This window comes from Microcebus murinus, chromosome 12, assembly GCF_040939455.1.
Source record: "Microcebus murinus isolate Inina chromosome 12, M.murinus_Inina_mat1.0, whole genome shotgun sequence".
Classification (NCBI taxonomy): Eukaryota; Metazoa; Chordata; class Mammalia; order Primates; family Cheirogaleidae; genus Microcebus; species Microcebus murinus.
In genome coordinates, this window is record NC_134115.1 from 86107509 (window position 1) to 86123049 (window position 15541).

At 40.3% G+C, this 15541-nt stretch overlaps 1 protein-coding gene across 4 annotated transcripts in view; it reads left to right on the forward strand.

The window, feature by feature from the left end:
- Positions 1-15541, forward strand: part of GARNL3 (GTPase activating Rap/RanGAP domain like 3) — a 168748-nt gene that overhangs the window by 60260 nt on the left and 92947 nt on the right. For all 4 annotated transcript variants that reach the window (XM_012771966.3, XM_012771965.2, XM_076009049.1 and 1 more), the window contains one exon: positions 15192-15266. In XM_012771966.3, coding sequence (XP_012627420.2) covers positions 15192-15266 — 75 coding nt within the window. The remainder of the gene's footprint in view (positions 1-15191; positions 15267-15541) is intronic.

The following is a 15541-nucleotide window of genomic DNA, read 5'->3' on the forward strand; positions in this document are numbered from 1 at the left end:
CTTCCAGTTGCTAATTCCACAAACCAGGAAATTACCCGTAGCCCATGTCACAGTCTCTTACCAAATCATGTTGGTTATATAGTCTAAATAGATTTCATGGCCAAGTTGCTGTTTATTCACATCAATGTGCATGGCCAGTGTTGGACAGCCTTTGGAGTGTTTTATATATTTAAACTAAATTTCACAACTACCTACTGAGGTGTAGATATTGTTATCACCCCCATTTTATAGGTGAGGTATATAGGTGAGATTCAGAGGGGTTCATTAAATTGTCCAAGGTCACACAACTGGTAAGTTGTAGGGCTTCCCCCACTCCCTCACTTTATCCACAGTAGGTTGTATTTACTTGAAAGTTCCACAATCTTGCTGTTGTTTTAGGTGGCTCCAGTGCCCCTCCAGTTTTTTATTATGCATAAAAATCACTTGAGCAGTTTGTTTAAAATTCACACTCTGATTTGGTATATCTGGAGTGGGCTGAGTAGTGTGCATTTTTATAAGGTTCCATTTTGAAAGTGACTTTTAACTCCTCATATGATTTTTATTTAGTCTTGAAGAAATACAAATAAGAAAACAATAGGGATGTTTGCCTCTGTGTACTCCTTTCTTCATGTGACATTAGTGTCATTTCCTCTTTCCCTGAGTTTCTGGCACATTCTGTTGCTCTCCCTGACTTCTCAAAGATTCCATTCAATAATTTCTTGATACCATTACGTCTATTTTGTTCATATCCTCAGAAGTAATTAACCTGAGTCTGGGAGCTTTGATTTCCTTGATGTTGCAAAGAGTACTTTCCCTAATGTACAACTTTGGCAGCATCATCTTTGTGCTTTCAAACAAACAAACGAGTAACAACAGCAAACCTTCAGCATCTCTCCTTTGCTTATGGAGTTAAGTAGGTCCTCATTAGCTTGACATTCAAGGCTTTCCGCAGTCTTGCTCCAACCTGTCTTTGAGTTCACCTAGCCCATGATCTAGCAAACAGTTCTTTACCCACCATTACCCAGGCCTCTGGAACTTCCTCGTACCTTTCTATCCTTCTAGAATGCCCTCTTAAGATACCCCTCTGCCAAGTCTCAGTTCTTCCACGCAGTCTTACCTGATTTATCTGTATGAAAGTCATTTTTCACTCTTTAGAACTCTACAGTTTTTTGAGTTTCTGTATGGTACCCATCGTATTTTACATTGTGATCATTTTACAGGCATTGTGATTATTTGCAGGCATTTCTTACCTTTCCTAGTAGTCAGGAATCATGGTTCTTTCCTTGTTGTATCTCCAGCAGCACTTATCTCACTGCCAGATGTCCACAAATTAGCTAGAAGATCAGTTTTGCTAAAAATCTTGTGTCTGATAAATTTTTTTCTCTCTCAAGTTTTTTATATTGCTTCCTAGTCTTTGCGTGTACATGTACCTATACATGCTGATATACTTTTTAATATACTTTTATGATTATGAAAGGAATAATACTCGTTATAGAAAATTCAAAATATACTGAAAAGCACAGAGAAGAAAATTAAATTCATCTGTAATCCTACCACCTACAGATACGTCCCTTTAGTGATTAAATTTATATGCAAAATGGGCTTACATATTTTGTGTTTCTTTCCTTAAAAATGAAGTTTTTAAAGGTATAGGTACTCTTCCACAAACAACTTTATCTTCTCATATCGAAATCTCTTTTTTCTCCTTTATGTGTGATTACATTGGCTATGACCTCCAAAATGATAGGATATAGCAATGGTTGTAGGAATCCTTGTCCTGGAGTTTCAGGTAAGTTTTTGCTGAAAATAACAAAAATTCTCTAATACTTCTGGAGGCTAGAAGTTTGAAATCAAGGTGTGACAAGGCAATCTTTCCTCTGAAGACTCTAGGAAAGAATCCTTCCTTGCCTCTTCCAGCTCCCAGTGCTGCCAGCAATCTTTAACATCCTTTGGCTTGTAGCTGCATCACTCCAGTGTCTGCCTCTGTCATCACATGGCCTTCCCTGCATCTCTGTGTCTGAGTATCCCTCTTTTTCTCTCATAAAGACACCAATCATTGTATTAGGGGCCCAGTTGGATCCAGTAGGACCTCCCCTTAACAAATTATGAATACATCTGCAAAGACCACATTTGCAAATAAGGTCATATTCTGAGGTTCCAGGTGGACCTGAATTTTAGGGATTGGGGGACACTCTTCAACCCAGTACAATTATCTCTCCTGTCTTTCAGTGTTCTGAAGAGATCTGAGGCAGATCCAACTTATTTCCTTTCTTGGTAACCTTTCCTGCCTGGGTTTTCCTTGGATTCTTTTTGCTTTGCTTTTATTTTAAAAATGTTTCTCATAATTTCTCTACACATTTCTCTTTTTATTAATTTTGCCTAAAACCTTATGTCTGTGTGATTCTTAGACCTAGACCTTTAGTTAAGAATGTATATTTTCTTCTGCAGTATCTTTGATTATTGTTCATTTTTCCTCTTAAAACCTTTTTCTGTCTTCCCTGTCTTTTCTTTCGCTTTATTCCCATTTTATTTTGTTCCTTTTTGTTCTATGTTCAGCATCTAAAATGGAGATATTACTGTTTTAGTTTTCTAAAATTAACATTTTGTTTTCCTCCTCCAGTGAGAAATTTAATCCTACATTTGCATTTTTTGGTTCTCTTTTATCTTACCCAGTTGCACAAGATTTATACACTACTGCAAAGAGAGCATGTCTTCTGTCTCCCTAAGGACAGCAATGACCATTCTAAAATTTTATTTTGTTTTCATAGTAAAGAACAGTTAGACGTATGCTTCTTTTCTTAGTTTTCAAGATCATATGTGACATTTTTTTCATAGCTCTCATGTTGGGTCCCCCCCGCCCTATTTTTTACAAAATTTTCAAACAAAAACAAAGAGCTATTCAGACCTCATGTTTTTCAGCATTCAGAATATATAACTGGCCCTCAGTTGTCATTGTCCATTTGAGACTGTAGCTTCTCTGAGCTAAACAGCTGCATGGCTGGTGATTGTGCAAAGCTCCCCGATCAGTTCCCAGTGTCTAGTTGTTTATGTTGTAAAGCTCTGCTGGGATGAGATAGGATGTTCTCCTGTGCTTAATTTTTTGCTGGTCTGAACCAGTGGCTCCAGAATTTATATCTAACAGGGGCTTGGTTGGAAGAGGCATATTGAAGTAATGTTTGCTTAGCTTGTTATATAAGCTTGAGAAAATGCCAGCTGTCTAGAGCAAAGAACAGGATGGAGATTATGAACAGGTAAAATCTCCTCAAGCCCCAACCATCCTTTGATGCAGCAACTGCTTGGCATGTTGGCAAAACTATACCCCCAGGATGCTCTGCTGTTAGGACTGTTCCTACCTCTCTCCCTACCTGTGGCACTTAGCTTGTGAAGACTGTGTTTTCTAAGGTGGAATCTCTCTCCCTCCCCACTTCTTGCTCGGTATTTTCTTGGAGTGAAAAAGAGGTGAGGCTACCTCAAAATGCAGTACCCATGCAGTATAAGGATGATTCCCAAGGTTTTATTGTTACTCTTCAGATAGACCCAATGTCTCTTAGCCAAAATGAGATAGTGGAGGGAAGAATAAAGCATCCTTCAATCCTTCATAATAACCACAGATTTGCTGTGTTTCTGACAACAAAACCAGTCACCACATATGTTTCTCATTTCTTCTTCATTGGCCCAGGTAGACAATGTATTGATATTTGGGCCAAAGGATTGTCATTCTTCAGACTCATGGATTGTCATCTTTTGTGGTGAATCTATACTAGTATTTTAGTGGGAAGTTGAGTATCAGAGACTGCTGGTCAGATACTATTTTAATTATGAAACTGAGACAGATGTATTTTGAGATGGAGAATTAGATGACAGTGCTCATCCTGACCTGCCTTACTCTTCTCAGCAATATAGGAAGGAAGATCATGTATTAGAAGAGAGGGTATTTCTGGATTAGTGACTTGTGACTGACAAGGTGGGAGCTGTAATGGGAAATGGAAAGGAATAGATTAGAGGATTGGGGAGTCGTAGCAAGGATCTAGCCATAGTCAAATAGTATGAATTTGGTGCAGGCCTGGTCAGATGGAAACTCTTGTTTGAACACAGAATAAGAAGAGTGAGAGTTCAGTTGGTCAGGGGTGACAAGTGACTTGACTTGGTGACATGAGGAGGAGTCAGCAGTGTGCAAGATCTGTGGGTTGGTAAGTGCAGTGTTACCTGGTTAACCACAGATCCCCGGCTAGAATGTGTACCAAAAAGAGCCTGGGTGGGGGTTACGAGAGAGGTCCTGTGGTGCCACAGCTGTGCCAGTGGAGGTAAGAGGATGCTGCTGGAGTCTTAGGAATGGATGGCAAAGCCATGGAGTCAGGGAGGTCATGAGGTTGAAAAGGCAGAAGGCCATGAGCTCAGGCCATCTGATAAATCATAGTGATGGATGTTGAGTTTGCTGAGGATGGTTGCCAGGGATGAAGATGATAAGAAAAGTCTGAGCCCAGATCCGAGGCTTTGGTGGTCCTCCTTTGGCCAACGTTTAACTTCCTGGCTGGAAGACTCGTCTAACCAACTTGGGTGTTTTTACATGTACCATGGTACTCAACACTCCAGTTGCCAGCCTTCCAGATCTTCTCCCTGTCTCCTGGTGCAGGCAAGCTAGGATCGAGGCAAAGAGTGGGAGGAAGAGAGCAACCCTCAGGTCTTCATATCTGCTCCTTTGCCTCTTTCTGCAGGCAGCAGAAGTGAACTGAAGGAGAGCCAGAGACAGGGCCCAGAACAGCACTCAGCAGGGAGGAGGTGGCTTATTCTATCAATGTATATGCCTCCCCTACTCCCTCTTTTTGATGCAGAAATTTAAATTTTCTTTCTTCTAAATAGTATTTTCTAAGTTAGGTGTGTGTGTCTGTGTGTCCGTGTTTGTGATTTGTATGTACCAGGCCAAATGGGTCTGCTTTCCTTTTTTTTTTTTTTTTATGTTGTTGTTTTTTGTTTGTTCACTTTTGGAGACAGTCTCACTCAATAGCTCTGGCTAGAGTGCAGGATCATAGCTCACTGTAACTTCAAATTTCTGGGCACAAGCAATGCTCCTTTTGTGGTGAATCCCAGCTGCCCAAGTAGCTGGGACTACAAGTGCACACCACCATGCCTGGCTAATTTTTTCTATTTTTAGTAGAGACAGGCTCTTACTCTTGCCCTGGCTGGTCTTGAACTCCTGACCTCAAGTGATCCTCCCACCTCAGCATCCCAGAGTGCTAGGATTACAGGCGTGAGCCACTGCACCTGACCAGGTCTGCTTTCTTGACCAGTATTTGCAGTTTAAGAAAAATAAACCTGCTTATGTTGGAAATCATTTCTCAAAGGTCTTGTATTATACATCTTCTTCCAGAATGAATTACATTAAAGCAATGCCACCTTCCCTAGCTCCCCCAGGCAGAGTCAGCCTCTGCTCGCCCCCCAGCATCCTGTTCTTGTTTCTGTTGTTATGGCATTTAACCAGGTTGCGTTGTGATTTATCTGTTTATATGTATGTGTCTCTTGCCCACTAGAATTTGAGGTCCTCTAGGGCAGGGACCATGTTGCATTTATCTTTATAAGTCCAGCAGTTAGTACAGGTCCTGAAAAATAGGTTCTCAGTAATGTCTGCCAGATGGATGAATGTTTAAACAGATCTTCCAAGAGTTTAAATGCAGTATTAAAGTAATTTAATTGTACTCATCAGAGCATTTTATATTAATCATTATCATATCATATCAATACTATATAGTATAGTTTTATAACATTTCTTAAGCATTTACTATGTCCAGTGATCATTCTAGGCTTGTTACATGTTTTACACTATTGAACCCTCTCTACAAGCCTGGGCGTGGGTCCAGTCATTGTCCCCATTTTTAGAGATAAGGAAACCAAAATTTAGAGAGGAAAAGTTAAGTGATTTTCCCAAAGTCACAAAGCTAAGTGTGGAACTGATATTTGAACCTGGTCAAAACCCACACTTATAACCACATTTTTTGTTTGTTTGTTTTGAGGCAGAGTTTCCGTAGCCTAGGCTGGAGTGCAATGACATGATTATAGCTCACTGCAGCCTCAAACTCCTAGGCTTAAGCAATCCTCTTGCCTCAGCCTCACATGTAGCTGGGACTACAGGTGTGTACCACCCTGCCTGGCTAATTTTTCTATTTTTGTTGTTGTTGTTGTTTGTTTGTTTTGTAGAGACGGGGTCTCACTCTTGCTCAGGCTGTTCTTGAACTCTTGACCTCAAGTGATCCTCCTGCCTCAGCCTCCCAAATTGCTAGTATTATAGGCGTGAGCCATCACACATGGCCTAAATATTATTTTTAAAGATGTACTTTACACAACCTTTTTAAGATTCTTTTTCTAAATAAAAATATTATTTCTATGATTTATGTTACCTCAATGCCAAGTATACAGTGCATGCTAAACAGAAATCATAGGATATCCCAGCACTGATTTAGAATGGAAATAGACACCAGCCCAAATAAACAAAGCAATTAAGTAGAGGAGAAAACAGGGTTTTTTTCCAAAAACTATGTATTTATATTAATTTAAGAAAGATTCTTATTTAACTACCTATTATTTGAAACTAATAATATTTTTATTTATAGTAGTTAATAAATAACATTTATGCTTCCTATTTTTTCAAAAAATTAATTTGTTAAATTCTACAAATGACATTATTGCTTGGATATTACTTTTTTTCCTGAGATAAAACATCTAATACATTGAAACCGTTTGATGTTAAGTGAATTAGTTACAGTTTTGCTGTGATTGGATTAGAGCCTGAACCTGAAATATTAAATCACATGAATTTCCACTATTTAGTATATTCAACTAACTGAATGGGAAACCAATTTTATCTTGGTCACCTAGAGTTTCATGAATGTCTAACATGTCACAGTCCTATCCAATAGAACTTTCTGCAATTATGGAAATGTTTATATTCACACCGTCCAATATAGTAGCCACATATAGCCATTGAGCACTTGAAATGTGACTAGTGCAACTAAGGAACTGAATGATGTTTATTTTAATTAATTTAAAATTAAATCTAAACAGGACTAGGGGCCACAGTATTGGATAATGCAAGAACTCCAAAGGAGTCATTCACAGTTCCTGGCAGATACTAGCTAAACAATCATTTAATTTGCTTTTTCCTTTTTCTCTCTCCTGGGCACAGTCCTCCTCAGGATCTGATTATTTGGTATACGACCAAAGCAGAGATGCGAGACCAAATAAAGTAAAATAAAATAAAAATCTTCTCCTCTTTTCTTAGCACTACCAATGTATGTTAACACCCTTTCCGTGAATGTCTCCACCAAAAGAAATGCAAAAGATCTGCTAGTTCTTCCCTAAGGAAGCTCTGCCCCACTGTCCTGAGAGTGAGCCCATGGCTCTTGTGTGGCTCTTGTGTGAAAGACTAGACCCTTCTCCTCCTCCGGAGACCCTCAGGGCCAGGGCTGCCTTTGTGGGGCAACGTTCCGACAGCTTCTTCAGTGTTACAACTAGTTATTGTTATAGTCAGCTTTCCATCTCTTCTTAAACTAATTTTCATTGTGTGTGTTTTCCTAGAAGCTTTTCTATTTCATTAAAGTTTTTGATGATATTAGCATAGTTTCATATAGTATTATCTTAATCTTCTTAAAATCTCTTTCTTCTTAGTGATTATATTTTCTTTATTATCACTGTATTTGTCTTTGTTCTTTGCTTTTTAAAATCAGACTTGCCTGGGATCTCTTGGATATGTTTATCAATTCTACTGTCTTTCTAATTCTGGAATTTCTGCTCTGATCTTTTATTGATTCCTTTCCCCTGCTTTCCTTGGGTTTATTTTTGTTCTTTTTTGTATCTTCTAGAGCAGGCGTCCTCAAACTACGGCCCGAGGGCCACATGCGGGTGTTTTTGCCCGTTTGTTTTTTTACTTCAAAATAAGATATGTGCAGTAGGCATAGGAATTTGTTCATAGTTTTTTTTAACTATAGTCGGGCCCTCCAACGGTCTGAGGGACAGTGAACTGGCCTCCTGTTTAAAAAGTTTGAGGACCCCTGTTCTAGAGGTTAATGCTTAGTTCAATGTCTTTATCCTTTCTTACTTAAAATATGAATTTTCCTATAAATATAGCATCTGTCACATTGTGTGTTTTGATATGTACTGGTCTCATTGTTGTATGTGTCTGAATGTTGTCCAATTTTACTATTCCTATTTGACCTCAGAGTTTTTTAAAGATATGTGTGTATGTATATGTACATATATTTTTTTTATATGAACATATTTTTTAAGAGATAGGGCCTTGCTCTGTTGCCCAAGAGCCACTGGAGTGCAGTGGCTCTTCACAGGTGTAGTCATAGCATAGTACAGCCCCAAACTCCTGGACTCAAGAGATCCGCCTGCCTTAGCCTTCAAGTAGCTGGAACTTACAGGTACATGCCACTATGCTCAGCTTAGTTATGTATTTTTTAATTTTTAAAATCCTTTTGACACTAATTTCTTTAGTTGCATTATGCTAAAAAAAAATAACCTGTACAGGCCAGGAGCAGTGGCTCATGCCTGTAATCCTAGCACTTTGGGAGGCCAAGGCAGGAGGATTGCTTGAGGTCAGGAGTTTGAGACCAGCCTGAACAAAAGTGAAAAACATCTCTACAAAAAATAGAAAAATTAGCCAGTCATGGTGGCATGCACTTGTAGTCCCAGCTACTTGGGAGTCTGAGGTAGGAGGATCACTTGAGCCCAGGAGTTCGAAGTTACAGTGAGTTTATGATGATGCTGCACTCTAGCCCAGGTAGAGTGAGATCCTGTCTCAAAAAAAAAAAAAAAATACCTGTACAGTTTTATAGGATTTTATGGAACTTTTTTATTTTATAGAATTCTGTAGAATTGTTCATGCTTTTCTTTCTGTTCAATATTAGATCAGTTTTTTTAAAAGTTCTATATGTTTTTAAAAGGTGAGTATTCTCTGTACCTTGATAGGTTCAATGTATGTCTATTAAATCATAGTTATTTTTATTATTTTATTCCTCTACAAATCCTTACTAGTTTTTGCATTGATCTGTCAGAGGGAAACATACTAAAATTTCCTATTATAATTGAGATTTTATAAAGTCATCTATTTATAATAATAGGTTTTTTGTTGTTGTTGCTTTTTTTGTTTTTTTCAAAGACAGGGTCTCGTTCTGTTGCCCAGGCTAGAGTGCAGTACAATCATCATAGCTCATTGCAACCTCAAATTCCTGGGCTCAAGCAATCCTCCTGCCTCAGCCTCTTGAGTAGTTAGGACTACAGACACATGCCACCATGCCTGGCTAATTTTTTTTTAATTTTCTGTGGAGACAGGGTCTCGCTACGTTGCCTAGGCTAGTCTTGAGCTCTTGAGCTCAAGCGATCCTCCCACCTCAGCCTCCCATAGTGCTGGGATTACAGGCATGAGCCACTGCACCTGGCCTATAATAGGTTTAATTGTATGTTATTATGCATTATATAAATGTTTATATTTTGTGGATGGGTGGTTCTATTTATCTATATAAAATAACTTTTTAAATTTGATGACTTTTTCTCCTAAGTTCTACTTTATGATTTTATTATTCTCTAACCATTTTCTTTTTGTTCCAATTTACCAAGAATATTTTTTACTTTGCCTTTCTTTTTCATGATTTTTTGTTGTATTTAATATATGTCTCTTGCAGCTAGTTGAATTTCATTTGTGTTCCCAATCCTCAAGTCTTTTTCTTTTAATAGGGGAATGTAACCCATTCACATTTATTAACACATCTGTGCTATTCTCACTATGGACCTCTAGGAGGAATTCCAAGCTACCTTTTATCCACTTCCTCATTTTACCTCTCTCCCTCATTCTGTGCTTCAGGAGTGCAGGTCTGGATTGATCAGATTGAAAAACATTTTACTAATCACTGAACTCCTGGGTAGGCAGATCAATATTTGTAAAGGTCAGAGCACACATGCAAAAGTCTCTTTTTGGAGCCTTCTCCCAGAAGAATAACAATGTGCTCTGTCACAAGAAAGGAACTGACCAACTCCCTCTTCTTTAATGGCTTTGGAATGGTGAAATCTCAGACTGCCTTGTTCTCTACTTTCTTTCCACACTGTTCAGGTTGATCTACCTTCACTAAGGAAGTTCTCCTCTAGTGTTGGTCTAGCTCACTAGCAGGGAATCTTGCTAGAGGGGGTTGTTGGTGTAGGAGAGGATTTGGTTATTCCCAGGTTCTCTGCCCAACAACTACCTTCCTAACACCCCAGGCCATTCTTTACACTTTGTCCCAGATATGTTCCTTATGTTTTTAATAATCATTTCTCTCTATTTATCTCAAACTGATATTCTAATTTACTCTTTCAGAGCAGTTTCTTTTTAGTTTCTAGTTTCTGGCTTACTGTGGTGACTGCATTTTAAAATTCAGGAATTATGCTTTTCATCTGATAGCTGATCACAGACTGTTCCATTTCATAGATCCTGTACATTCCCAAAGTATTACCGCAGTTAAGAGATTTTGTAGAAGTTCCTTGTGCTCTTTGTAGTAAATCATAGAACATTTGCGCCGATACTTTAGGTCAGTTTCCACATTTTTAATTTTGAACTTATCATAGGATCAGTGATTTTTCTCTTTATTCTTCCTCATGGGGTGCATTAGTTGGCTTAGAATGTCACAATGCAGTGAAAACAAAGTTTCTGTCCAACATCTAGCCAGGTATTCTAAGTGGGTGGTGGCTCTGCCCCACACATTCAGGCCCAAGATGAATCCACTGTCTTCAACAGGGGCTTCCAGGGTCTCTCTGGTCACTGAGGTTTTAACCAGTGGAGAAGGAAAAAGCGTGTGGGAGAGGAACCTCCCTCTCCTCAAGGACCTTGGCCCACCTCCAAGTGGAGAGAGTTGAGTCAAATGGCCACCTATAGGGCAATTGGGTCTACCTTGTCTCCAGCTACAGTTCCATTACTGTGGCAGATGGCACAAGTGGATTTTGGTGGCAGCTAGAGCTCTGTACCACATAAGATGAACCTATGGAAGAGGGCTTCTAGATTATGCAGTATTTGACATTTAGATGGGTTCTGTTGGAGATTGTGTCATTTGTGAATCAAATCTCTTTCCAGCAAAGGGAAGAGTGTAAAGTTTCTATAGTTTGATTTGACCATATCAAAGGTTTGTGAAGAATAATAGAAAGAAAACAGAGACAGCTAACTAAAAATCAGCTTCTCTAGTGTGTTAAAGGGCTTTTTTTCCCCTGCAGTATTAGTTTTTTCATCCCTTAGTTTGCTGGGGCACTGTCTCCTTTCACAGCAGCTGGTGTACCAGTCTTCATCAAACCCAGCCACCATGGCCCCCTCTGCTTTAGTGAGCAAGCTGCGTGAGCCAGCTGGAGGTTGGGGGCACTGGGCTGCCACTCTGTGTGCAAGCCCCACATGTGACTAGAAGGACCTCCTGCCTACCCTTTGTCCTGCCAGCAGGAGCTCAGAGGCATTAGTTTGAACCTGCACAGTTAAAGTCACTGCTCAGGCTGACTTTCCCTGGCACGTGGTGATTCAGGTTTTGTGGTCTGTCCTTCACTTTGGTCTTTCCTTCATGACAAAGCTAGTGGAATTTCTTTGACATTTCTTGCATGAGTAATGAACCTTCTCTGGTTTCCAGGGCTGGCATGGGCATCACCCCCATTTTTATACTCTTTTAGTCATTTTCAATAGTAACTTGGCTGTTCACATATTTCTTGTGTATAAATTGTTAATGAATATCAATACTGCATCAGGCGGTGTGCTTAGCTCTGGGGATGTAGTGGTGAAAACAAATGTAGTTGCTGCCTTCATAGAGCTTGTTGGGAAGCAGAAAGAGTGCCTGAGGAGAGATAGCTATGAATCAAGTAGGGCAGAGAGAAATGTAAATCACAGCTCTGCGGGAACTCCAAGAACTCACATGAGATCATTTTCCCAGGCAGTGGGTCAGGAAGGTGTCTGGGAGCAGTGGGGACTTTGGTGGCACTGCAGGATGATGAGGGCTCCTTAGGAGAAGGGGGTAAAGGGGGCCTGCCAAGCTAGGGAGTACCACACATGTGCTCTCAAGAGGAGGGAGTGGGGCACTGGGATAGAGGTGGGACTGTGGGGTACAGTCAGTCATCGGGCTGCAGTGTGAGGAGTTAGCTGGAGAGGAGCAGCGGTAGGTGGGTGTCCAGACTGGTCAGGAGGCAGTCAAGGGCATCTGGCTGAGAGATGACAGTGACTCAAATGAACATGGTCTTGGGGGAGATGATACAGGCAATAAAGTCAGACACATTAGCCTGAGTTTATTGTCTTTATGGATTTCAAGATCATGAGTTTGGAAGGAGCTAAATTCTTTCTTACCATCAAATCATTAGATGTGTCCTTTCTTTCTTCTGGAACTTTTAAAGCAAGGCAAGCAATATGTTTCTTATTCCAAGCTCAACAGAGGAAAAAGGCATTATTGCCTATGCCTGGCAGTGTCTGGAATCTAGTGTCTTAATGATGTTTAATTTTTATTTTATATGACTGAATCAGTGACTGTCAGTTCTTCTCCCAAGCCTTTGAGTCCTAGATGTGACTAGCTATAGTCAGGATTATATCTGCTAACCTCCATTTCAAGGATAACAAGCAGGATGGATGCATCTCCCCTCTCTCTGTATATACCTCTGTCAGACATGATTAATTGATTGTAGTGCTCTTTCCTTTCTAAGTCCAGATGTGATCTCAGAATGCTTCTCCTAAAGCCCTTGAGGCAGAGTGTATCAATAACACTCAACTCAAAACCTGTTTTCTATTCTCTCTGTTTTAACAGACAGTGAGTAGAAATCCACAAGCAAAGAGCCATTTACGCTGAATCCCCATTCTTCCCCTGTGAAAATGGCAGTGACCCTAGGAGACCTAAATTTATCTTGCTCTTGTCCTTCAGAATTAGCCTCTATTAAGTTAGAGAACAGTCCTCAAGATCAACCTCACTTCTGACAACAACTGCAAAGTTCTAAGGCTTACAAGAACCTCAGTTTTTATACTTTGCTAGAAGGACTCACAGAACTCACCAAAAGCTGTTAAGCTCACTTATGGTTTATCACAGAAAAATTAAAATCAACCAAGGAAGGCCAGGTGCAGTGGTACATGCCTGTAATCCTAGCACTATGGAAGGCTGGGGTGGGAGGATCGCTTGAGGTCAGGAGTTTGAGACCAGCCTGAACAAGAGTGAGACCCTGTCTCTCCAAAAAGAAAAATTAGCTGGATATGGTGACACATGCCTGTAGTCTCAGCTACTCAGGAGGCTGAGGCAGGAGAATCGCTTGAGCCCATGAGTTTGAGGTTGCAGTGAGCTATGATGATGCCACTGCACTCTAGCTTGGGCAACAGAGCAAGACCCTGTCTCTAAATGAATGAATGGATGGCTTACAAAAATAAATAAAATAAAACCAGCCAAGGGAAGATACTCATGGAACAGAGTCCAGAAGAGTTCCAGATGTGGAGTTTCCAGTTGTCCTCTCCTGATAGAGTGGCAGACAGTGTTAACTCCTGGCAGTGATGTGTGACAATATGCACAGAGTACTGCCAGCCAGAGAAGCTCACCTGAGTTATGATATCCAGAGTTTTTACTGGGGCTTGACCCCGTAGATATGGTTGACCTCCCTCGTGGCTGACCTTAACCAACAGCCCCTCCAGAAGGAGAGCTGATACCATAAACCACACTATTGCTATCCAGCGTGGCTCAGAGTCCGTAAGTAAATAAATACTTGTGCAGTGTATTCCTGGGGCTTAGAAATCACTTCCCAGGAGCCAAAGGCAAAGGCCAGACCTCTGTTTGGGCAAGGTGAAATTCATGATTACACATCCTCTATGGTTCATCCTCAGCATTTGTTTTTAGAAACTACTTTGCAGGAGAAAGATGAGGTATAAAAAATGGACCTTGTCTTGGACAGTCCTGGAGGATGGGTAGGTAGGGTGAGATTAAATAAGGATGATGGGCTTCTGGGGTCGTGCTGCCTTTGTTCACATCCCAGCTCTTCCTGTACTATTTATATGACCTTAGCTAGTTGTTTTACCTTTCTGTGCTTTAATTTCCTCATTCATAAACAAGAATAGTAATAGTACCTAGCTTGAGGTGGAGGAGGAAGAGGAAAAAAAGTAATAGTACCTACCTTGTGTTGTTATTGTGGGAATTGAATGAGATAATATGTGTTAAGGGCAGAAGTGTGCATGGCACATAGAAGCACTTGATAAATACAAGATACTACTTTTATGTTTATGTGCAAAATATTTATCAATCCTTTTCAAACAATTTTCCTTGAGAAAACTTGTGGGATTTTTCCCCTGAATTTTTTCCATTAATTTTCATACCTTCATATCTCTTAAACACTAGTGAAAATATGAGTTAACAATCTTTCCTAAGAAATCGTGTTTCTGTTTTGCCGAGTGAGCCCTGAGTTAAAGACATGAGAAGTTCCCTTGGGACAAGTGTGTTCTGATAAGTCTGGGAGATGGAAATTGTTGGCAGATCTTTGCTGCATGTTGCAAGTAGATTTGAAAGGTTAAAAAAAGATGTGTCATTTTTCCAAGTTGCTACCGAGAAATCTAGAAGGAGAAAGTAAGTTAAATCTTTTTAGGACTGATGTGCCAAGCCCCGATCTGTTCGCTCACCTCTTTCTAGCTTTGAACCCCTCAGAGACCGTCTATTTGCAAGCATCACCTTGCCAGAGCTAAAACACAGTCTGCCTGCCTGGGAAGGGACTAATTGGCCTTTTGGAAACTGTGTAAAACTGAATGAAGCACAAGAGCTTTCTCTGATGGTAGTAGAGCCTTGGGTTCATGCCAGCCACTAATTGTTTTTTAGGCTTTCCTGTGAAGGCAGCTGAACTTGAGACTTGGCTTTTGGTCTTGCCATCTGTGAGCTGCCACTTGTCCACATGTGATGTGTATTAAGATTGTTTTTCCTGAGAGCATCGCTTTAATGTTCTTCCATATTGGAATATGTTCAAATTTAGATGTAATGTTCTTGTTTTCCACTCTTTCAGGTTAGGTATTCCATACTCTTAGGCTCCTGAAGACAGTGGGGGCTGACTGTATGAAGACTTGGCCAATAGAGCTCTAAAAAGACTGTTAGCTTCTAGGCTGGGTGCTCCAGCCCATGTCATAGGTGTGGCTTATTATAGGATAGATACATATACAGAGAAGGGGCATTGCAAATGGTGACTTGTTACCTAATTGGACATATTTTTCCCCCTAGCTTATTTCCAGTGATGCTGATGGAGCCATCCAAAGGGCGGGAAGATTCAGAGTGGAAAATGGCTCTTCAGATGAGGTAAGGAAGCCTCTCCAGTTCCTGTAATGTCACCAAGCATATGACCATAGTGCCCGTGATATAGCAGTGAACAGTTGTGTTCTTCATTACCGTGGAATGCTTGTCTGGTAGAGTTCTGGAAGGAGTGAATGGAGCTTTTCAGAGCTTTGCTTGAAGCAGATGGAAGGGAAATGCCAGTATTCTGGCATGGAAGGTGCCATTCATAGGGTGATACATGCCCTTTAAAAGATCTGTGTTAAAACTAAGTAGACACTTGAAAGAGTTCTGCCTGCAAT